The sequence below is a fragment of the Callorhinus ursinus genome, unplaced genomic scaffold, assembly GCF_003265705.2.
Source record: "Callorhinus ursinus isolate GAN/ISIS: 27379988/994484 unplaced genomic scaffold, GSC_fseal_2.0 scaffold1, whole genome shotgun sequence".
NCBI classification, from domain to species: Eukaryota; Metazoa; Chordata; class Mammalia; order Carnivora; family Otariidae; genus Callorhinus; species Callorhinus ursinus.
This window is the reverse complement of record NW_027397063.1, coordinates 4,813,163-4,837,635: the sequence shown is the minus strand read 5'-3', so window position 1 is coordinate 4,837,635 and position 24,473 is coordinate 4,813,163. Positions and strand designations below refer to the sequence as shown.

At 46.9% G+C, this 24,473-nt stretch overlaps 1 protein-coding gene, 1 long non-coding RNA gene and 1 pseudogene across 9 annotated transcripts in view; 1 reads left to right on the top strand and 2 right to left on the bottom strand.

The window, feature by feature from the left end:
• The window catches only part of LOC141372516 (uncharacterized), an 11,485-nt gene extending 5,667 nt beyond the window's left edge, over nt 1-5,818 (bottom strand). The window contains exon 1 of the long non-coding RNA XR_012377783.1: nt 5,400-5,818. This is a non-coding gene — a long non-coding RNA (uncharacterized lncRNA). The remainder of the gene's footprint in view (nt 1-5,399) is intronic.
• The window catches only part of EVA1C (eva-1 homolog C), a 72,576-nt gene that overhangs the window by 10,286 nt on the left and 37,817 nt on the right, over nt 1-24,473 (top strand). For 7 of the 8 annotated variants that reach the window (XM_073891221.1, XM_073891220.1, XM_073891218.1 and 4 more), the window contains exon 2: nt 23,392-23,588. The exons of the other annotated variant lie outside the window; for it this stretch is intronic. In XM_073891221.1, the coding sequence (XP_073747322.1) occupies nt 23,392-23,588 (197 nt within the window). The remainder of the gene's footprint in view (nt 1-23,391; nt 23,589-24,473) is intronic. 8 annotated transcript variants of the gene reach the window in all.
• Nucleotides 5,831-7,303, bottom strand: LOC112820644 (10 kDa heat shock protein, mitochondrial pseudogene; annotated as a pseudogene).

Genomic DNA, 24,473 nt, shown 5'->3' with positions numbered 1-24,473 from the left:
ATCTATCTATCTATCTATCTATCTATCTATCTATCTATCTAGAAAGTGTGTGGGGGGGAAGGGGACAGAGGGAGAGGGAGAGAGAGAATCTTAATCACTGGGCTCGACCTCAGGACCCTGAGATCATGACCTGAGCCGAAATCAAGAGTCCGATGCTTAGCCAACTGAGCCACCCAGGTGCCCCCTCTCCAGAATCCTTTTTAAATAGTTATGACTCCCTAAAACCATCAATCAGTGCTTCAAGGCAAAAGGCCTGCCGGTCTCAGACTTCTGTGTTTGTCTCTGGTTGGTCCAGGCATGTTATTTGGGGTTGTCAACCTTAACCCCCAATGCCATCTGGTCCTTGTAGTAGATGGCTATCTTTACCTGGTGAAAACTCAGCTTGTCCTAATGTTTGGTCTAAACCAGTGGCTTTCAATCTGGGGAGATTTTGTCCCCTCGCTCCCAGGGATATTTGGCAATGTCTGGAGGTAATTTTATGTGTCACAACTAGCGGTGGTGCTGTTGTCTAGTGAGTGAAAGCCAGGGATGCTACTAAACCTCCAAAGAGGCACAGACAGCCCCCACTGCAAGGAATGATCCTGTCCTCATGCTGGACTTAAGGAACGCTGGGCTAGACCAGGGGCATGTCCCTGTTTTATTTTCTACCTGTTCAGAATCTGAAGAGGGTGGGGAAAATTTGTAGTAACCAAAGGTGAGTGTGGCTCACCTAGAGATGGCTCCTTGGCACCCTTCAAGGCCAGCTGCCTCCTACAGTCACCAAGAGGTGTCCAGTTCTTGAAAGCTGAGGAAATGGAGATCCAGCCACTGTGGTGCTTCAACACCTGCCACCCGCCCCCAACACACACCTGGACCCCGGGCAACCCCACCCCACCCCTTTCCTCTATGGAACTTGCCTGTGCCCCTGGCCCTTTTGCCCTCCTGATTTCCAGCTCACATTATTCGCCATCATTATCGTCAAACTAAAATATCACTCCAGGGAGTTGTTCAGACTTGAAGTCGGTTGCTCACTCGCAGTGCGAGGATGCATTTGCAACGCCTCTCAATTATTTCACAACTCAACGAAGCAATCATGGGGGGGGTGCGATATGATTTGAATTTTTAAAAGAGAGAGTTAAAGTCGCGAAAACTGTGCAGAGATCTGCCTCTCCTCGGCGCCTCCCACTGCCTCGTCCTCCTTTCCTCCTCCTCCCTCCTGCACCATCTCTCTACCACCCCTACCCCCATCCCACCCACCTCTGCACATCCGGGTTCAGATGTCTCCTGGCACACTCATACCCACTGGATGGGTCTGTGAAACATTGTGTCCACCTGTCTGTGCTGCCTGTTATAACATGTTACAATGTTTCTAAGGGCACTAATTGAGTGAATAGTGTTACTTCAGAGCAACATTGTTCAGCACGCGGTGCTGAATGTCATTCCTTACCAGGGTGCACTGTGAAGTCGATGTGGTCATGGGGTTGAGCACCGTGGCAGCACCCACACGGAGTAGAAGGAAAGCCCGCAGATCCCTCTGAAATGACAGCTGTCACCCCTGCTCAGAGGCCACCAGATCAAAGGACAGCCACCCACTTTCAGACCTGACCCTCCTCAGTCACCCCTCTTTCAGACAGGTTGGAACCCTAATGAAAATATTTCTTTCCTTCTGCCAAACACAGAGAAGATACAGTATAGTTTCCAAAAGGCTGAACGGGGCACCAGCAGGAACGGGTGTGCTGTATTTGTACAGTTTGGTGACTCAGTACATCTGAATCTCCAGGCATTTCTAAGAGCTTTGTCCAAAAAAAAAAAAAAAAAAAAAAAAAAAAAAAAAAAAGGCCTATTGTGTGGCTGTTGGCACTGAAGAAAATAGCAGGCCTGTCAGAACTCTGTTTCAGATTTAATTTTAAAGTGGGTGATGTAAGAATGCTGTCCAATGGGAGGGCTTCGCTCCTTTTCTCATTCCTGCCCATTTGGTGTGATAGAACTAGAGTTTTCGAGAATCAGTTCATGTAAGAAATCAAAGTGCCTCCCCCTGACACCCTTTTATAAAAAGGCATCATGTTCTTAAGCAAAGACTGGTATGTTTTTAAAATGAATATGGCTTCCTGCAATGAAAGTGAAAACATATTTGTGTTTATATATACATAGACACAACTGTACATACCTCTCTATATAAAAGATTTTGACTAACCATCTATCTCTCTATGTGCATAAGTGTATTTTTTCCAGAGTATCTTCTTGCAAGATATTGCTTTTCTTTTTTTCAATACAATTTTTAAAATGTAGGTCTAGAGACATTATTGATTTTCCCAAATGCCTCCTACATTTGATATTGATGTTATAAAAATAGGCAGGAAAACTTTATTATGAAAATGCTCTTTCCTAGTTGTTCCCTTCTCAGGACATTAAATAGCGAACAGTGATTTTTTTTATCACATATGTATATTTTAACATAGAGTACATGTTTTGTTCTCTCTGTCTCTCCTTTCTCTTGGCCATAGAGATCATATACTATATGGAAAGGAAGAAAGAAAGAAGAAAGAAAGAAAGAAAGAAAGAAAGAAAGAAAGAAAGAAAGAAAGAAAGAAAGAAAGAAAGAAACTGAAGCATCGTATTCAGCCCCTAGATTCAACAGAACAATGAATAGGTTGTAATTTTCTGAGCTGGGAAAATTTCTCACAATGTTGTCAAGCACCCATCCATGTTATGGGAGTGACTTTGTGTCCATACCAGTCACTTGGGTCCTACATCCCAAACCACCAGACCTCAGTAAAACATCCTGTTTCTTTCTTGGTGGTTTCTGGAAAAGTCCCTTAGAGACCTGAAGAGTCACTGAATTTAAGGGGTTTTTTTTGTTTTTGTTTTTGTTTTTTAAACATGGAGGCTCTATACACAGCATGGATTGTACCAGGCTGAGTCTAGGATAAAATCAGACCATAGAGAAGAAGATCAGTCTCTGTAAACAGAACACAGATAAACCCACCTTGGCTCTCCATGGCCCCAAGCCTGTTAGTGTGAGGAAGACTTGACCAGAGGAGAGGGAATGTCTTAATTACTGTTGTCTGGGTAGCTAAAACACACACACACAGAAGCAAAGGGACTCTTATCCTTAGAAGGCAGTCTGGATAGTGACATGCAAACCAAACCCAAACAGAAGGCTTCCCTGGAATCTTGTGGAACCTTCTGGAATGTAGACTTTAGTCTACTCTGCACCATTTATCTTTATCACCGACATCTTCTCTTTTGTGGGAACGTAAAGCATTAGGTAGAGTATACAAGGTCTGATATATTAATAGAAAGCTTTACTTTAAGAATGTCAAATTAAAAAAAAAAAGAATGTCAAGTGTTTGTGGTTCAGTCTCACAGATTGGGTTAAAATCGCAGTGTTGAGTGTTAGGTTGTAAATTAATATAATTCTCAATTTGTTGTTCAAGCAAGCTTCGAGGAATGGACATTACCTGACAATACCTGTGCTTTGGTGGGCTGTGGGGAAGGGTGAATTTGCTGGAGTCACAGAAGCCTGAGAGCCACAGGGAAAAGTTTTAGCAGTTCGCACTGCAGGGCTTTTGGGGTCCAGGGCTGATGTTATTGTGTACTAAACCCTTCCTCCATTAGACTGTCATACAATTCTACCAGGGTGACAAGTCACAAAGGACAATATACAGACTTCAGAACAGAGCTGTGCAAGAAAACTATGATGCAAATCCACACATGGAACACTAAATATTCTAGTAGCCACATTGGAAAAAGTAAGAGAAAGAGGTGAAATGAATTTCCATAGTAAATAGTATTTAACCAAAGCATCCAAAGTATCATCATTTGAACATTAGTAAATGTGTTAAAAATTTTTTTTCTAAAGATTTTTGTTTATTTATTTGAGAGAGAGAGAGAGAGAGAGAGAGAGAGAGAGCACACGAGCAAGCCCAAGCAGGGGGAGGAAGGGCAGAGGGAGAAGGTGAAGCAGACTCCCTGCTGAGGGGAGAGCCCCACCCACCTGACCCATCCACTGACCTTGGGGCTCGATCCCAGGACCCTGAGATCATGACCTGAGTCAAAGACAGATGCTTAGCCAACTGAGCCACCCAGGCACCCCAATATGTTAAAAATTATTAATGAGACTTTTACAGTTCTTTTTGGCTCGCAAAGTCTTGGAAATCTGATGTGCATATGACACAGCACATCTCAATTCTGACCAGCCACATCTCAAGTGCTCAGTAGCCATGTGTGGCCGGGACCACCATCCTGAGCAGCACAGTTTTAGGAGGGGGGGTTCTAGAGCAGGGCAGAGGTTGAGCTCTGGGATCAGGACAGAACCTCAGGCCTTTCTTAGCACCTTCTTCCCACAGAGCCTGGGTCAGGGCTGCCTCCTGGAGGGGCCAGTGGTAGGTGCCTGGTTGCCCCTCGGGGGCCTGGCCTCGCCAGCTTGCCTCCCTGTTGCTTGGAGGAAGACTGGTGTCCTCCTGCCTCCTCTTTCCCCTTTTCTGAGAACCCTCTTAGACTTCAGTCCTTGTGAAGGGAGGGGCCTGCGGGGAGTCATGCAAACTGTGATTGAACCTGCCAGCAATACCAGAAATCAGTCAACCCTACTCACCCAATTCTTTTTCTGCCGCCTGGATGTCACAAGGATTTGGGGCTGTCATCCTGTGTAAACCACCCCAGGGCACTAGGGCCCAAGGAGGGGAGGGTTTTTGAATCATTTTGTCTTGAGGTAGCTGTTGGTCGGTCTCCTCTGGCCCGGTTGTTCCCCAGCTTATTAGTGGCAGGACCAAGATTGGACCCAGGACCCTGCTCTGGTTTTGAGTCTCTGTGTTGCTCCCAGGATCAGCTCTCACAGGAAGCAGAGCTGAGGGGGCTCAGAAAGACCCCCGCTCAGAGCTCCCCGCTCATCTGATAATACCACAGCCTGTTTGTCATTCCTCTGGGCAGCTAGCGTCACCTCGGGGGAGCTTTTCAGATGTACTGATGTCTGGAGCTTCACCCCAGGCTAAGTGAATGTGCATCTCTGGGCTGGGACCGGGGCATCGATATTTTTAAATCTCCTGAGGTGACTCTGATGTGCAGCCAAGGCTGAGACCTATGGGAAAGCACTGCACACTTTTCAATCCATCTGTGTGCTTATTAAATGTTAAAAACTTATTATTTTTCTAGACACGGAACATTTGCAAGAATAGTGCAGAGACTTCCTTTATACCCTTCACTCAGATTCCCCAAATGTTGCCATTTTATCACATTTGCTTTATTCCTTTTTAAGTCACAAGCAAGATGTCCTTTACTCCTAAACCCTTCTGTGTGTCCCTCAAGAACAGGGGCTTACCTAACCAAGAACAGTGATCAGAATCAGGAGATTAACCTTCTGCAATAATGTTTTCTAAGCTACAGACCTCATTCAGGTTTCACTGGTCGTCCCCATAACATACTTTAGAACAAAACAGAAGATCCCTGCTCACTGTTCTTTTCAGCTGTCACGTCTCCTTAGTGTCCTTGCAACCTGGAACAGTCCTTCAGTCTTAATCTTTCCTGATGCTGGCCTTTGTGAAGATTCCAAGACGGTTATGTTACAGGATGTCCCCGAGTTTGGATCTGTCTGACGTTTCTTCTTGGTTTTATTCTCATGCATTCGTGCAGGACCGTCACAGCAGTGACCTGGTGCTCTCAGTGCGTCACACAGGGAGGAATGTGATGTCACGTCACTCACAATTCCGGAGTGAGCTTTGATGTCCAGTGAAGGTGGGCGTGGCCCTCTTGTGGCTGACAGATGCGCCCACGGATTCATGGCTCCTTTTCGTTGGCAGTGTGTCTAGCAAAGCCGTGAGGGTCTTCAATTCAGGATAAGCAGGTCTTAGAGCAGGGGAGGGTGAAGAGGGAAAGGTTCTGGAACCTGGAGCTTTGCCAAGGGGAACGGCTACAGAGAAGGCACTGCCAATGTTGCTTTGGGATGAAGTGGCAGGACAGCATGGGGCGGGGAGGGGGGTTTGGGTTAGGGAGAGAGGCATGGAGGAGAGGCCGCTTGCCCCTGGCCTTGCCGAGAGCCGCCCTGCTGCCCTACAGATGATTTCCACCGTTCCCTTCCCAACCCTGCGCCTACGTCAGAGTGCCGCCCCCGCTCGCTCGCTCGCTTCCTAAGCTTTTTTTTTTTTTTTTTTTTTTTAGTTTGGATACCAATAGTTTATTATAAAAGAGAGACATGAAAATTATTTACATGATGAAAGATTTCACAACTTCACTGGAATGGGCAGCTCCACTTCATGCCATTTTAATAATGATTTCAGTCCACATACTTTCCGAGAATGTCACCATCTCTAAATAAGAAATAATCCTTGTCATCTAGAACTACTTTGGTGCCTCCATATCTTGGGAGAAGAACTTTATCTCCAACTTTCACACTAAGTGGTTGAATCTCTCCACCCTTTCCTTTAGAGCCCCATCCAACAGCTACTACTGTTGCTTGCAACACTTTTCCTTGAGATTTTTCTGGAAGCATAATACCTCCTTTGGTTACAGTTTCAGCTGCGCCCCTTTCAACTAAAACTCGGTCAAAGAGGGGAAGAAACTTTCTAAACGCCTGCCCTGCCATGATGCCGACCGCCGCAGTTGGTACTCCGCTCTGGAGCTGCCCCCTCTGCAAGAAGACCCGCAGTACCTCGCTTCCTAAGCTTTGACTCACCTCCCGGCTCCATCTGTCTTTTCCTTTGGGATTGATGACTTCCAGATTAGCCCCAGAAATACCTTCTGTGAAGGTGATGCCCAGCTTGACACTTCCAGTGACTCATTCTGTTTATTACCTTTTGCTTATCTCGAGATCAGATGCGGCAACTCTTACCATTTCAAAGAGCATCAGGACTTCGGTTAGTAGAAGTCCTCCACTTGGCTGCAGGCTCCCGAGACCTTTCTACTCCACAGACTACACCTATTATTTATTTTAATAAATTACCAAAAGTTGATTTTCCTGCTATGCATGTGTAGGGAACAGTGTATTGGCTTAAGTTGAGAAGGGGATGGTGTTTATTTCTGTCCATCTGTATCGCAGTCCCCCCATGGGCTCCTGGGCAGCTGTGGGAGAGCAAGGACAGTGAGTGGCCTTCCCTCTCTCCTTTACTGTCAGTATTTCTGCCCAGAGTTGTCTTTGTCTCATTACCAGAATGTGTTGTTTCTTTTTCTTTGTTCCCCCTCTTTGCTTCACATATTTACCTTCCCCTGGGCAGCTGAGTGCTGCTTGAGAGACGTCACGTCGTCATGGAGATGGTGGCCACAACACGTGTGCGTTCCCCAAACTCAAACTGCCCCTTGTTGGTCTCTTCCTCATACCTTTGAACAGAAGGAGAACGAAAGGAGGTAATAATAATAGAGAATGTTTGTATAGAGTTGACTCTGGGCAGAGCAGTTAGGGGTTGAATTGTGTCCCCCCACCTGTGCCACCGGGAAGATATGTCAGAGTCCTTACCCCTGCTACCTCAGAACAGGACCTCCCTCGTAGAGAGCGTCTTTATGGAAGTAATGGAGTTAAGACAAGGTTGTCGGGGCCGGGGGCGGGGGCAATCCAATATGACTGGTGTCCTTGAAAAGAGGAAATTCGGACGCAGAGACATGCGCAAGGAGAACCCGTGTGAAGGTTACAGTGACGCTCCCCCAAGTCGAGGAAGGACCGGAAGCTGGGAGCACTTACTGAGCACTTCCTGTAAGTGGTGCTGTCCTGATCCTCATTGTATACATGCCCTCCTGAGGCAGGGAGAGACTGGGCACTTTGCTCACAGCCAGTCGAGCTAACGGAACCCCACTTGGGTCAACCCTCTGATATCTGCCTCTCCCCCACAGCCACCCTGAGCCCTTGCCTTCCTTCTGTGGCCCTCCCTCTCAGACTCCTTTCTGGGGCCTTCTTTGTTGCCCCATCTCTTGAGTGTCTGCATCCTCCCTCTCCCCCCTGGTCCTGACCATGGTTCTGCCACCAACCATTGCCCGGGGCTTCAGGCACCACCTCTATGTGGCCGGCAGACTTGCCGGAGGATGCTCCAGGGCCCCTCTGGGAGTGTCCACCCCCGGGTGCTCCAAGGGATGCCCACAGGCACTGTGGAACAGACCCACAACACCAGTGTCTCAGAGCTGAATTTCCCTGGTGGATGTACCACCAGTGCAAAACCTGGAGTCATTGCCTTGTCTTCCCTGTCCTTGATGCCGCATCCCCTCTGACCCCCGGCTGCCCTTGTCCCCTGCCCCCACTCCTTCTAGGACCAAAATCGCTGTCATTTCAGTCTGGACAAACTGCATAATTTGCAGGGCCTGGTGCACAGTGAACATGGGGGCTGTCGCTCAGAAATCAGGGGCAATGTGCTGTTAAAGGCACGAAAATCGGAAGCTTTCTCCTTCCTTCTATGGTCTCTCTCCCAACTTGTCATGGTGTTTATATTTGCTCTCCGTGTCATCCTGAGTAAAGAAAATGAGCACTTGAAGTTATTAGTGTGGATTTTATTGTTCCTCTTCATGTTGGGCAATGCCAGTTTTTTTTAAAGATTTATTTATTTATTTTTAGAGAGAGAGAGAGCGGAGTGGGGAGGGGTAAAGGGAGGGAGAGAATCTCTAGGAGACTCTGCACTGAGAGTGGAGCCCAATGTGGGGCTCGATCCTATGACCCTGAGATCCTGACCTGAGCTGAAACCAAGAGTTGGACGCTCAACCAACTGAGCCCCCCAGGTGCCCCAGGTGATACCAGTTTTAAGTGCAGATGTAGGAGCATTGAGTGCATCTATGGGATCACAGAAATGACCCAACTCTCATGGTGCACGTATACTGCACACTCATCACCACTCTCTACCTTTGGCTTACGGGCGTGTGAGGAAGGGCTGAAAGGTCCCACTACTTTTCCGTCCCTTCCCTGTCCTCGTTTTCAGCACAGGCAGCTGGCTCACGCAGGGAGTAACACAAGTAACGACAGATGTGAGTAACACAAGTAACGACAGATGTGATGGGGCTCCGTGGTCATTCCTCTTTCTCACAATGCCATTGCCTCACTTTTGGTTCAAAGCCAGTTCTGATTCTAGTGGAAGCTATGGTGGCTCGGTGCTTGTAGTCCGCATCTCTGTTTACCATCCTGGATGGAATATGCCTTTCTGATGCTCACTTTGGGTTTTCCTGGATGCATCGCTATTGTGGGTCCACCAGAATTCTGTGCTCAGGGCATCTCAAATCACCATGAGAACGAGGCATAAGGAACACTGGCAGCTCATAGTGTGGGTGACTCCTCTGCCCACGCACATCCCCCATCGTCCTATTGGGCTTCGCTTACAAAACACGAATACAAAGATTAAATTATGAAGAATTTCAAGATGGTGACAGCAGAGCGTGAAACCAAGTGTGGGCTGAGCGTGGGGCTGTACGCAATGCTCAGGTCGTACATCCGTGATGTTGATTCTGGTCTCAGCTGCTCCCACCCCATCCCCAAGACCTGCATCAGTGCTCCCCAGCAGGATTGCGACCACCCTAATTTCATCATGGGTCTCTCCAGTCCACCCAACACAGACTGCTAGAAGGATTTCTCTGAATTGCAAATCTGAACAGCATCACTCCCCTGCATACAAGCCCGCAGTAGCTCCCATCTGCCTTTAGATGGAAGTTCAGACTCGTTAGCAGGGCACCGCTTCCTTCTCCAGTCTTTGCCCCTGACCTCATACTCTGCACGCTGGCTGGCTGTGCAGAATGTCTACACATGCCCTCTGAGCCTTTGCATATCTGCCCCGATGCCTGAGGCTTACGTTCACTTGGTTGGCTCCTGCTCTTTCTGCAGGTGTCACCCTCCACTTGAAAGCCCTCTGGCCTCTTGGATGTGTCACCTGCTGGTTTTATTGCCCCCCCTTCTGCCCCTAGTGTTTTAAACACCCCCTGTGCATCCTCTACCCCAGCATTAAGCATAATATTATAACAAATTGTAGAGGGAGAAGTGATGAGCAGTTCTTCCTTCATTCAGAGCCCTGGATTCAGGGTTAGTGAGGAGCCCCTTGAATCCGGAGAAGAGACTCTATACCAGGCGTCAGAGTGGAGCCTTGTTCTGGCCCCATCACCAGCTGGCTGTATGACCTTTTCGCACAAAGCAAAAGACTTCCCTGGTATCTCTGAGAGCTGGTGTGAAGATCATAAGAGCTAGAAGATGGCAAGGATTTTATTTTTTTAAAGTTTGGAGATTTTTATAAAAACAGTAGGAATGAATATAATTATATTCTTTTAGAAATCAAAAACAAAGTTCTACCACATGGAGACGTGCTCTGAAGGCAATCCCAGAAAGTGATTCTGCATGTTTGAATTATATATGAACAGTAACCATTTGGGAGGCTAGCAATCACGTGGATATATAAATCCTACTTTATCTCATATATAAGGTTTATTATTTATTTATTTATTTATTTATTTATTTATTTATTTATTTATTTATGTGTGTGTGAGAGAGAGAGCACAAGCAGGGGGAGTGGCAGACAGAGGGAGAGGGAGAAACAGACTCCTGCGGAGCAGGAAGCCCGACGCGGGGCTCGATTCTAGGACCCTGGGATCATGACCTGAGCCGAAGGCAGATGCTTAATGGACTGAGCCACCCAGGTGCCCCAGGACACTTGTTTTTGATATGAGAGCTGAATCCAGAAGGCAGAGGGTCGTCTCGTTCTACCTCAGGTGGGACAGTGCCTGTTGCTAACAAAATTGTTTTGAGCTAGGAAAACCCTGCAACTGTTGATCTGGGAGTTACAAATAAATGTTAGCGAGTAGGTGAATTTACAAATATAGAATCTGTGAATAATGAGGATCAGCTGCCTATACCAAGGACCAGGGTCAGATCTTCCTCAACCTAACCACCCAGAAGATAATGGCCAGGAGTCAATTACTAGAGAAGGACTCTGGGGTGGTGGAGAATAAAGGAGACAAAATGGGGCTCAAAAGTGAGAGGTGTAATCACTTAGCTGGTGCCTAAATGGTTGTATATAAAATTAGGTAACAGATTAAGAATAACAAGTGTACGATGAGGACAGTCAGAAAGAAAAAAAAAAAACGTCCACAAAGGAGGGATACAGAAGAGTAAATAAGCAGCTCCTGGCAGAATTAAGGAAGCACGGGTCCACAGGGCGGTTTGGTGAAGCTGAGCGGGCTGGGGGAGTTTTAAACCTGCCCTGGGGGGAGCATGCCAGGGACTCAATTAAGGATGAATATCAAGAGGAAGGCCAGGCCAGCCCAATTACTGTGTGGGCGCCCGCATTTCTTTACATTTGTCCAGCCTCCCCTGTGTCTGTGAAATACAAAGGGAGAAATATTGTTACTTCCCCTAATTCTAAGGCAAAAGAAGGGGGAAGCCAGATGACCTGTCCAAGATCCTCCACTGATCCAGTGAGGAGGCTGTAAGGGACCTAAGGGTCGCCCAGCCTGTTCCCAAGCACCGCCTCTGGGATACGCTGTTTACATTTGTTTCAACTTTTAGAAACTTGCATGCTCTGGTTTTGTTCCAGGAAACAAAACGCATTCCATCACAAGTACAGCAAACCTGTTTTGCCCCTAAATCTAATTGTTGCAACCTTCCAAATGGCTTTCTGAAGTTTATGGCACTACTCACCAAACACCATCATTTCTAAAGTGTAAGGAACAAAAAAAGTTTCGTGGGGCGCCTGGATGGCTCGGACGTCATTAAGCATCTGCCTTCTGCTCAGGTCATGATGTCAGGGTCCTGGGATGGAACCCCACATGGGCTCCCTGCTCCATGGGAAGTCTGCTTCTCCCTCTCCCACTCCCCCTGCTTGTGTTCCCTCTCTCACTGTGTCTCTCTCTGTCAAATAAATAAATAAATAAATCTTTTAAAAAAAAGTTTCAGTATTACGAGCTGTGAAATCACTCTATAATTTTCCAATTAACTGAATGAAACACAAAATGCATGCCCTGAAGTTTCATTTCAACCTTAAACGGATCCCATGTCCCTTGATCATCCTACACATTTCGGCAGTGGGCAGACGGGAGGTAAGCCATCTGAAGTTGAAAGGCTGTTTACTGGTTGGGCCGGGAGGCAGCACCTGTCCACCCCCACGGCTGTGGGCTGGGCTGTGTGGGGCGTTCTGGTTGGTCAGCTTCCCTGAGTATTTCTGAGAGCTTTTTGTTGTACCTGGGGATAGAGCCTCTAATTTGGCCAATTCCGGGCAGGAAAGATCAAGTGTAGATTTCATATCTGAGTTTCAAGCGCTGGTAAAAAGTTGCATGAAGTTAACAAATGCACTGCAGTCTCCCGCCTTAACTCACCAAGTGGCTCTGTTGTTTGGGGGTTACTCGGCATCCTAAAGAAAAGGAAAAGTAATCCTTTTAGGTGCTTGAGGCAAATGGGGATTGATCCAGTTTCCTTTACACTAATCTAATCCAGATGGTGTTCACTGAATAACTTTCTGGGTTTAGTACCTGGTTACCAAACAAGGTGTTCCTTTTTATAGGATTTGAAACCTTTGGTCAAAAGGCAGGAAGGAGCTCCTACCAGACCTGTTCAAAATAAAATAGTGAGTGTAATCATAAGATTGTATTTCAAGTCCAACACAGCATGCTTGGAGTAATTCTTAATCAATTGATTCATACCCTTCCTTTCTGTGTATATGTATATAGATAGGTATGTATATTATTGTATATATATGTTATATGTATACATATATGTATGTATAACATAGTATATTACTGTGTTGTAAACTGGGGAGTAAGTTCTCCTGGGATCACTCCATCATGGCCATGGAAATTATACTTGGGAAGGCACATGAAATTAAAGGGTTTATTATCCTCATAGATCTTTGAGGAGAGAGGCATGGCGGCCCCACAGGGGACCATATGTGAGAAGTGCCCAGGGAGCAGCTCAACCAAGCAGGTGGGGAGCTGAGAGGGAGAGGTCCTGTAGGCAAGTGCCTTTATTGGGGGTTAGTTGGAGTACACAGGCAAAGGCATGAGGCTTTTTACTGGTGTGTTTGAATGTGACTAGGTCATGGTCAGGGAGCCCAAGAAGGGGAACTGGTAACAGGGGCCAGCCTTATGTCCCTGATCACTGCTCATCGTCTGTTTGTGGGATGTTGAGGCATCAGGAAAATAGAAATTTTAAGATGTGTAAGTACTGGGTGAAGCTGGTTGCTATAAGCATTCATCAGAATCTGCTACTCGCTCATTCCCTTCTGTGTCAGATTTTTTTCAGGTGCCAGGCACAGAGCAATAAATAAGACAAAATCCCTCTTACATTCAAAAGGGGAGAAGCCGACAGTAGGCCTCCATGCGGTGAAATAGAGCAGAATCAGGGGTGGTGGGGCAGAAGGTGTGCTGTTTTGCAGAGGAGCTGGGGAAGGCCTGTCTCATAAGGTTACATTTGAAAAAGGGCAGGATGTAGGGAGGGAGGGAAGAAGCAGATATTTGGAAGAAGACGGTTTCAGGCGAATAGAGCAGCCAAAGCAAAATCCTGAGGTGGGGATGTGGGTGGCATTTTTCAGAAACAAGGAGACCGCTGTGGCCATAGCCAAGGGGAGAATGATAGGAGATGAGGTCTCGTAGGGAGAAGGGACCCCAGTCACGAAAGGACTTGAGGTTTTTGTTTGAGTGATTTGGAAAGTCATACAGTAGAAGGACATGTGTAGACCGATGCTTAGCCAGCCGAGCACAAGGATCTGAAATCCGTACATGTAAATTGACACATGGGCATCCACACAGAAGAATCCACTTAAAATATATATAATTCTAAAAAGGAAAGTCTGGGACTTGATGAATCACAGGGTAGGTGTGTAGGAAGAGAAAACAAGGAGGTATTGGGAGAGAAAGTAACAAGACAGAAGATATTTGGGTAAGTGACTCCCAGAAACTAACATTGGAAACAAAAATTCCAAGTCCTGGGGCAGTAGGAAAGTCTCCATGTGCCTGGAAGCTGGTGACTGGGTGCCATGTGGCTCCCCTGTAAGACATAGGATGTTCATTTCTCAAGGCAGAAAAGTCACAGAGAGAGTCAGGGGACATTGTCACGTTACTCGACAAAGGTTCGCAATCAACTCCCAGGGTTAATTTTTCCCATATCTGATTAGAAATTTGAGAGTATTTTAATCAATACACTTTGGGATTCCTCTAAATGCTCTTGGAACAAGAGTGAACATGGGAAGTTTGTAGGTTCAATGCCTTTGGAAATAGTATTTCTGTTTGGCTTTAAGAAAACCAAGCAGTTTTGTTCTCAAAGAGAATCGCTGACTTTGTTGAGGAAAAGTGGTCAGAGACTGGATTTCAGGAATTTGTAGTCTGAAAGTGGCTTATCAGAAGCCAGCCAACTTACCCAAATTTGCATTTAGTTGGTTCTTTTCAGGGAGCGTTGTGCTCATTTCTCTGAAAAATGCTTCCACGGCCCCCTGAAACCTGAGGAAAAATGACTGATGGTATGATCCCCCCCATCATGGAGATGAGCCCCTCCTTGGGGGCAATTTTATAGAATATGAAAGCAAACATCGTCTACTCGTTTACCAGATTTCTTTGTCCCAAGGCCAAACCAAGGTGGAGGTGGGAAGAAGTGGATCTGGAGTGCTCCTTGTCTTTGCCTTCTCTGAGGCTCTCTCTTCCAGAGATTGGACTGCCAATCTGTTTATCTTCTAGTACACTCACGCTCTCCTCGGGAAGGAAAAATGATATGCCAGCCACCATATAAGGTGCCCCACTTATGCTGTTTCTTATCACTTGCGCATCAACCCTCTAAAGTAGGCTTAACTCTCTGATTTTACAGCTGAGGTCTAAAGAGATTCTACTCAACATCCCCAAAGAAGCATCTGATCTGAGCAGGTCCAGAGCCTGAATTCCCCATATCATAGCCTGTGGCCACCACCTCTATGCTTTGCTGCTTCTGATCTAGGGCCGACACTCTCTGGAGTGGAGAAACACATGCCAACCAGTGTGTTCACAGCCCCGCACCCTCTCCCACATCCATCAGTATATAGAAGCAAGTATATTGCCTGCCTGGGAGCGTTCCATCCAAGCCCACTAGTCTCTGCTTTCCACTTTTGTCAATGCATTTGTTAAAAGTCAGTGGCATTGTGGAGGGTGATGACTAATTAAAGAGACCTCTAATCCCTTTTAACTCATTAGTAATTTAACTCACTTTAATTGTAGGAAGGTCTTAACTCAAAGAGATGACTCCCCAGAGGAGAACTGAAGGTCATGTGGAATGGTGTCAACAATATGCATCACAAACCAACGTGGTGTGTTTGGTGGAAGTTTTTGGTACTTCTCAAAGTCCTGCCAGCTTTCTACTTAACACAAGCACCAACTGATAGAATGCAGGAGTATTAGACAGGGTAGGCTAGCTGCTGAAACAAACAACTCCCAAATCTTAGGGGAATAACGGAATAAAGGATTAGTTCTTGCTCATGCTATGATCCAGTGTAATTGGAAAAGGGGGAGGCTGTGCAGTCACTCAGGGACCCAGATTCCTTCCATGTTGTGCCTCCTCTATCTTTTCTGGGTCCTCAGAGCTGTCTCTTCTATCTTCCACATGTGACAGCAGACGGGGAGAGAGAGGGAGTGGAGGGTCACACAGAATCTCAAGGGCCAGATCCGAAAGTGGCAAACATCACTGCTACCCTCTTTCCATTGGCCAGAACTTTCCACTGGCCCACACGATTGTGAGGGGGAGTGGGAAATATGCCCCGCCCATGGGCTCCGAAGGGAATGTGTGGTCCCTTTCCAATCCAGACCCTCAGTTCACCTTCTGTCCTCCTCTGCTCTGTTTTGGGACCGGGATCTAAGCTCATTATTTAAGTTCAGGAGAGCTATCCTTGGAAGTCCCTAGTCTTTGTAATTCCCCCTTGAACACCTCAGACACACGCTGATGGCTCTCGTTTTTTCCATAATTAACCTCCAGGTTCAACTTCCTTGTGCCAAACCTGGGCCTAGAGAAATTACTTAAATCAACTTCACTTTTTGATCTTAACGATCTTGGGTGTGTGGTGCCCAGTCGTGAGCCCTTCATCCATTGTGGGGCCTTTCCTGCACTCTTAGAAACACTGACTCATTGCCCTAAAGCCTCATGGACTGCCCCCTTGCTCCTGCTTTTGCCAATTCTCTAAACACACTCACAAACACAAAAGGGGAAAAAAAAAACCCTTTTCTGGAAAAGAACTTCAAACATGTAGAAACACCTTTGAGTATTTGTGCATAAAAGGGTGTAGTCTCTTATCTAGAGCATTAATGGATTGGAGGGTTCTGCTCCATTAAATAAGTGGGGGAGGGTAGCAAGGGCAACAGAATTGAATTCCACTCTCTTCCCAGAAGGAAGATGGGGAAATTAGACCCTGGTGATTAGGGGACTTTAGCACATGGATGTGGGGCCAGCAACTGATGTACTTATATCCTGTGCTTAGAGTGACTCAGGCAGCATCAGCTCTTGGAAAACCCAGACTCTTGCGGAGGGGCTCTGACTTCAGCAAAGAAAGGAGGAAGAATTTGCAGCTTCTTTGGCCTGTTCTAAATCTTAGTAATTTGTAAACCTTAATTATTTTTTAAAGGTTTTATTTTTAAATAATCTCTGCACCTAACATGGGGCTCGAACTTACAGCCCCGAGATCACGAGTCTCGTGCTCCTCTGACTGAGCCAGCCAGGTGCCCCATAACCTTAATTATTTTAAAAAAGGAAAGAGAGAGAGAGAGAGAGAGAGAGGATGAGGAAAAAGTGGGGGGAGGGAGGGAGGGAGGGAGGGAGGGAAGGAAAATTTTCCTTTCCCCTCAAGCTGAACAGTGATATTTCTGGACCACAAGCATGGCTACTGGGCTGTGTACTTGTCTTTGAGTTGAATGTATTACCATCAGTGCTCAGAGCAGACAGGGCTGGTTGGGAATGCAGTTTGATTTGCAAGCCACCGAAGAGTTCTGCGTAAATTTGTGTTCTTCAAGGTTGGCAGTACAATAACAATCCCCTCAACTGCTGCTGTGGGGTTATGGCTGATAAAGATGCTGTGCTGTTATATCATCTGATCCTCACCATAAAACATGAGGACACCAGTGCTGAGAGGTGATGGGCACAGTCACACATTTTAATCTCACTGTGAACCCTGCTCTCGGGCGTTGAGTCCTCTGCTCCCTGCTCTTCCTCCCTGTCCGCTGACACTGCATGATGATTCTGAAACCATGTGGGATTCTGAAGTGCCTCCTGAAATCTTTCAAGTTAAATGCAGCTGTCAGCATTGACTGTGGTTTATGAAACTCTAATTGTTTCCTTAAGAATGATGTGCTTGGGGGCATCTGGGTGGTGCAGTCAGTTAAGCGTCCGACAATTGTTTTTTGGCTCAGGTTGTGATCTCTGCGTCATGATCTCAGGTTCGTGAGATTGAATCGGGCTCCATGCTCAGTGTGGAGTCTGTTTGGGATTCTTTCTCTCCCTCCCCCTCTGCCCCTCCTGCTCTCTCTCTCTCAAATAAGTAAATCTTAAAAAAAAAGAATGATGTGCTGGTCAATTATGTGTGAAGGATTCTACCTCCTATTTCTGATGCTTGATAGTTGCTATGCGCATTGGTGTATCTGTGGCTCTGGGAAGTCCTGCAGGGAAAGAATTGTGTTTGCTTTGTTTTAACCCATACACCCCAAGCTCATTTTGCCCTAACACCTCCTTTCTCCCCTGCATAATGTTTCTTCCTCTCATAGAACACTTTGGAACACGCCCATGCTTCCTTAAAAATCGGTCCTTTACATTCTGGTCATTCTCTGGTCACTGAACATTTCTGGATAAATGGGTTTTCCTTGTAAAGGTGATGGGGATGAGAATCTCAAGAGTTACTTCCCCTTGTCTTTCTGAAGACAGAGGAGAGCTTCTGCCACTCTTAGGGGCTCCTTCCCCATGAATTATCCGTCTACCTTTAAAGATTTATTTATTTATTTGAGAGTGTGAGAATGAGAGAGAGAGAGAGAGAGAGAGAGAGAGAGTGCATGAGACAGAATAAAAAAATAAATAAATAAAAATAAAAAAAATAAATAAAATTAAAAAAATAAAAGGATCCACAGACGATTTCCAGGCCAGGCCAGGCTCTAAGGACTGATTTCTTAACAGTTTGCTCTTCTGCCTTCTTTCAGGGCAGTAAATATTTGCCCACACACATACAGCTTGACCCAGAGCTCTGGCTGAGCCTGTTAGGAAATAAAGCATTTTTGACTGATCCAGCGTGATGGGGCATTTGATTCAGAGAGAACCATGAACACAAAGCCACAAGGGTAGTCATTCTTTAAAAGGGATCTCATTTGAATCAGCCAAGAAACCAAGGGGTGGAGAAGCTAAGCGCTAGAGTCTGAATGTTAGAGTCCCTCTAAAATCCATACGTTGAAATCCTAACCCCCAAAGGGGACGGTATTAGGTGATTAGGCCATTAGGGTGGAGTCTTTATGAATGAGATTCCCTAATCCTTTAATGTCTTATAAAAGAGATGCCACAGAGTTCCCTAGCCCCTTCACCATGTGAGGACACAGCAAGGTGATGCTAGCTCCAAACCAGGAAAAGGGACCTAACTAAAATGTAATCATGCCGGTACCTTGATCTTGGGCTTTCCACCTCCAGAGCTGTGAGAAATGAATTTCTGTTGTTTACAAGCCCCCTGATCTGTGGTGCTTTGTTACAGCAGCCTGAATGGACTGAAATACTAAGTAATGTATTGACTCTGCCCTACAAAACGGAAAGAGTGTGTGTGTGCTCCCTGGGGACAGCACACTGGCAAGACGGAGGGGGTCATCTGTCATCTGCCCCTGGTTGAAGGTCAACTTTGGCAGCAGGCTCCTGCTCAAACCCAGTTCCTACCTTTATCCTGGGCGATGCCTATTCCAGAGGGCACCCTCATTTCTAGCAACCTTCCCTGCCACCCACTTCTCACACCCTCTTCCATGGCGGCCTCTTGGATATTTCCATCATCTGCAACTGCTCCACCTCAAAATCGCTTCGGGCACAACCTCCTACTTCTCCAGCCTGCTGGTGTGGTCATACCCACTCTGACCTTGTTGGATCTCAGCAAACCTTATTCCCTTGGGCCTCTCCAGTGGTCATTTCCTAGCTTGGAGCCCACACTCCAACATTGCACGCACCCTCTTGCTTAATACAATGTGTTCAACCTCAACCCACAGTAACAAATATAATTTACATATGACCTAGGGCCCGTTTACATATGTATTTACACACACACATGCATACATAGGTCTCTCCTAGCTTTAACTCAATCACAGTTATTTAAAAATCTGACCCTGGACATCAGTTCTTATAACGTCAGCCCTGTGTCTCTCCTCATTTTTACCAAGTTGTTTCAGGAGTCATCTGAATAAACTGTGTTGTTTCCTATGGCTGCTATAACAGATCATCACACGCTTGGTGGCTTAAAACAGCACAGATTTATTTTCTTACAGCTCTGGAGATCAGAGGTCTAAAATCAAGATGTCAACTGTACTGCATTCTTTCGGGGTCTTCAGGGCATAATCTGTTTCCTCAACTTTTCCAGTTTCTAAAAACACTTGCATCCTTTGTCTCATGGCTGCATCACTCCAACCTCTGGTTCCACTGCCACATCTTTCACCGACTTTAACCTTCTTATGAGGACCTTGGTGATTATATGGAGCCTTTCAGATCCTCCAGGATCATCTCCCATCTCCAGATTTCTAACTTAATCACAACCTTCGAATCCCTTTTACAACGTAAAGGAACATGTTCCCAGGCTCTGGGGATGGGGACCTGGGGACATCAGTGGGGTGGGGGGTGCTATTCTGTGTACCACAAGAACCATCTGGGATTTCCTCAATTTCCACTCACTTTTCCTCCTTTTCCAAACTGGCTAGTGTCCCCACTTACCATCTCAAATGCCGCTCGAAAATGTCCTTGACGTCCTCTGCGTTGCTGAAAAGCATGGGTAGTTCTAATTTGTCCTTTTTCCTGACCTCTTAGCAGCTTCTGACATGGTGGGCCAATCAGAATGAGGTGTGGGAAGCACCTGTGGAGGACCCTGAGGTGTGAGGGCTGGTGGCCCGTCCTCATGAGCATCTTCTGCCGTCACTCTAGAGTAGCATCTAGTGGGGATGTGGCTGGCTGTAGGACATGGCATCCTGCAACTGCCCTTGACCTATCAATCCTCCATAGACCTCCATGGTGTCTAGACTTTCTTCATTGGTTGAAAGCATTGGTCAGATAACTGGAGGTAAAGATTTTTCTTTTTTTTTAAAGAAACAGTTTTATTTACCCACCAAAAAGTGCACCTATCACAAATGTGTAGCTGGGAGAATTTTATAAAATAAAACATGTAGCCACCCTTCAGATCAAGAAAAGAGCTTTGCCAGCTCACTCTCATGTCCCCTCCCTGTCAAGAACCCCTCTCCTCCCAAAGGTAACACTATTCTGGGGAAGCCTGGGTGGTTTTAATTTTTTTTCTTTTAAATAGACTTTCATTTGTAGAACAGTTTTAAGTGCATGACAAAATTGAGTGGGAGATACAGAGAATTCCCAAATACCCATAGTCCCTATGCAGGCACAGCCTCCCCCTTCATCAGCATTCCCCATAAGAGTGGTAGATGTGTTACAACTGATGAACCTACATTGACACATCAGAATATGGACCAAAGTCCATAATTTACTCTGGGTTCACTCTTGGTGTTATGTGTTCTGTAGGTTTTGACAATGTGTCATGACTTATGTTCATCACTAGAGTATCGCGCAGAGTAGTTTTATTGCTTTGAAATCCTCTGTGCTCCCCCTGCTCATCCTTCCCTTCCCCCAAACCTCCGACAACCACTGTTCTTTTTTTTACCATCGCCATAATTTTGCCTTTTCCAGGATGCCATGTCATTGGACTCATAGAGTCTGTAGCCTTTTCAGATTGGCTTCTTTCACTTAATACTATGCATTGACGTTTCCTTCATGTCTTTGCAGCTTCATAACTCATTTCCTTTTAGTGCTGAATACTATTCCATTGTCTGGACACAGGCATAGGTTTTTGAAGAAGGAATTGGACTGACTCCAGAGCAGATTTTACTGCTGGAGTATCTTCTCTGTACCTCATGGTGTTAGAACTGACATACTGGCATTCTCTGCATTGAGCTTCTGCCTCCAGAATACCGCTCTCCGAAAACAAGTATGGCATGCAGCGAGGTTCAGGCCACTGCAAATGCACTCATGTCATGTTTTGATGCAAATGGCCCCACAGAGATCAAGTTCTGTTCACTGGGGACAGACTACATGACAAATAGAGAGAAGAAAGGTAATGGCTTTTCCATTCATGTACCAGTTTGTGGAGAAGGCTCTGCTAATCTTCTCCATTAATCTGGGACCCAGGCCCCTTCCGTCTTCTGCCTCCAACACCCCCACAGCCTTCTCATTTCCTTCATCTAGCTAGAGTCACACATGGCCTGTTGGACAAGCCATTAAGCTGAAGTCGTGCTCCCAGGAATAATTTAACATTTTAGTCAGCTGGTCATCTGGCGTGGTCCTGGTGAATGATGTGGTGATGGGTGGACAAAAAAGTTTTAATGATGAATTTGAGGAGGTGCAGGGGTAGGGGTACCAGCCTCGGGAGCTTCGGGGTGGGTGCTGGCCTGGGGAAGCATCAGGTTGACTCTGAGTTCCCCGGTGTGGCTCATAAGGAGCAGCTGAGATCCCATAAAGGAGGCTGGAATTTTCACAACTCCTGCCTTTATCAGGGTCCACCCGTGCGTCCTGCAGGAAAATGCTGACCTGCCATTGGACCACCGAGGGGTCTCTGGCCGGCCTCTCTTGGTGGCTGGTGGGGAGCACGGTGAGAGTGAGGACATTGTTCCAATAAGCAGGACCCTGACTCATAGCCCCAGGGCCCGATGTCAGTTTTGCTGCTCTCACAAAGTGCTCTCGTCCACTTCTCCAAGGGAAATCAACTCAGGGTAGGAGTCCTTGGCTTTCTTCTTTCAAGGGTGGGAAGGAAAAAGGGAGTTGTAGTGAGAGACCTCAGGCCTGGGTTACATGTGAAGGTGGGCGTTCCCACTCTTCACCTTCAGGTTGGCAAGTGTGACAAACCTATAGCAGATGTCATGGTCCCTTTCACTGTGACTTTCAAGGAAGGCCAGGGAGCTGCAGTGGGTGCCCTTTGCAGAGAATCATGGTCAGAGAGGATTTTGAAACTTCAGCAGGGATAACTGCAGCCCGGGCCGTCTGTGTGGGAATAGGGGAGTTCTGAAACTGCCTTCCTCCGCACCCGCTCCGCCCCCTCAGAGGCTACGGGCTGCCAAACCCGGCTCCCACACACTTCACCAGAAAGTCCCTGGCTTCCCTCCCAGCTGCCTTGCAACTGACCTCATGAGGTGTGAGGAGGAAAGGAATCTACATTTCAGATGAACCTTCCTTCCTCCTTTCTGAGAAGCGGTCCAGGCCGCCCACACCTGCCCGGCCATGCAGACGGCTCCTCAGAGCCCAAGGCCCTGTGGTTTGTCCAGCCTGCTTGAGAAGTAGCCAGGGACAGGGAGCCTGTATGAGTCTGTCGGGGCCGCTGTAACAAAGGACCACAGGCTGGGGTGGCTGAAAACAGCAGAAATCCATTCCCTCTGGGCTCTGGAGGCCAGGAACCTGAGGTCAAGGTGTGGAAGGTCTGGGCTGCCTCTGGAAGGTTCTATGGTAGAATCTTTCCTTGTTTCTTCCAGTTCATGGTGACTGCAAGCAATCCTTGGGTTCCTTGGCTTTTAGATGTTATCACTCCAGTCTTTACATGGCTGTCTTCCCTCTGTCTCTTCTCTTCTTATAAGGACATTGTCACACCTGTCAAGGACCAGCCTACTCCAGTATGACTTCATCTTAACTAATTACAACTGCAAGGACCCTATTTCCAAATAAGGGGGCATCTGAAGATCCTGGTGAACATGAACTTGTGGTGGGACACTGGTCAGCCTGTGACAGAGCCCCACCATCCACCCCTTCCCTCCCTTCAGAGCAGACCCTTACCCCATGCAAGATGCCCTGCCTTTTCTTTCCAGTGCCCAGAAGTAGTGACCTCAAAATAAAATGGCATCCCCTCCCTCCAGGAAGGCCCGGCCTAGCTAGTGGGAGATCAGAGAACCCAAATCTCTTCAGGGACAGGCATCTACATGCCCAAGGGACACCCACTTGGAATTTTTTTCCAGCTTTATAGAGATGCTTCAGGATTTCTTGGCTCCTGGCCAATCCCAAAGGGAAAGAGCCCTCTGAGCCTTCCAACGGGCCATTCCAGACCAAGGTTTACAACCCAGATGGGAAAACTGGCACTTGCTCCTTCAGCCTCACCTCGAGCCCAGTTTGGGGTCTTCTCCAGGGGAGCTGCTAAGGAAGCTCCGCCCCCCCATCTTTCTGACTGACCAGCCCCTTCCCCCTGGGGGAGCCGAGGTCCCCCTGCTCAGAAAGCTGTGAAGGAGTGGTGGGTTCCTGGGCCTCTTGTAACCCAGCTGAATATTTTCCAGGTTATCTAACCAAACTCCTGCAAAACCACACCGCCTATGCCTGTGATGGGGACCATTTGAATCTACAGTGCCCTCGGCATTCTACGATAAGTGTCCAATCAGCATTTTATGGGCAAGATTACCAAATGTGTAGTGCCCAGCAGCCTGCCTCCCAGAGGGAAGACAGCGTAGCCTGTGTGGCACCCACCACATTGCAGGTACCACCCTTCATAGATGCTTTAAGATGATAAAGTGGTTCTCATTCTCTCTCCCTCCCTCCCTCCCTCCCTCTCTCCCTCTCCCCGTCTCTCTCTCTCTCTCTCTCTCTGTATATATGCTTGTGATTACACAGTTCACTTAAAGCAAACCTGATCCATGAAAACCCCAGTTCATACAAATCACCAATTTCACGGGTGAGCTATTATTTGCTTCTCAAAAGGATTCTTCACCAAACAAGTCTAAGTGGAATTCCTACTTCCTGGAGAGTTCCCATAAAACACTTGCAATATGAATTTATCCAGAGGCACACTCCTCACTGTAGTAAAGCCAAGTACAGTCACGTTGGGCTTTGACCTCCAGGACCACCCCTCCTGTCAATACCCCAGCAGAGAGGGAAGAGTGTGTATGCTTTAGTGGAAATGACAAGGTCTCTGTGAGGCCAACAGCCAAGGTCATGATCAACTTCTCAGAGAATGCACTGGAGGAAGGGAAACCTCAATCACAGTTGTTCTTTAAAAAATGGTTTGCAGGGTGCCTGAGTGGCTCAGTCCTTGGGCGTCTGCCTTCGGCTCAGGTCATGGTCCCGGGGTCCTGGGATTGAGCCCCGCATCACGCTCCCTGCTTGGCGGGAAGCCTGCTTCTCCCTCTCCCACTCCCCCTGCTTGTGTTCCCTCTCTCACTGTCTCTCTCTGTCAAATAAATAAGTAAAATCTTTAAAAAAAAAAATAAAAAATAAAATAAATAAATAAAAGATGGTTTGCTTCTCCAGTTGTGAATGATGACATTATTCTAGTTTGGAGCTACTTTGGGCAGCCTCTGCTAATTTGTTCTTCTATTGGACAGTACCAGGAATTTGTGGAGGGTGGCTAAGTCTGTCTTTCTTT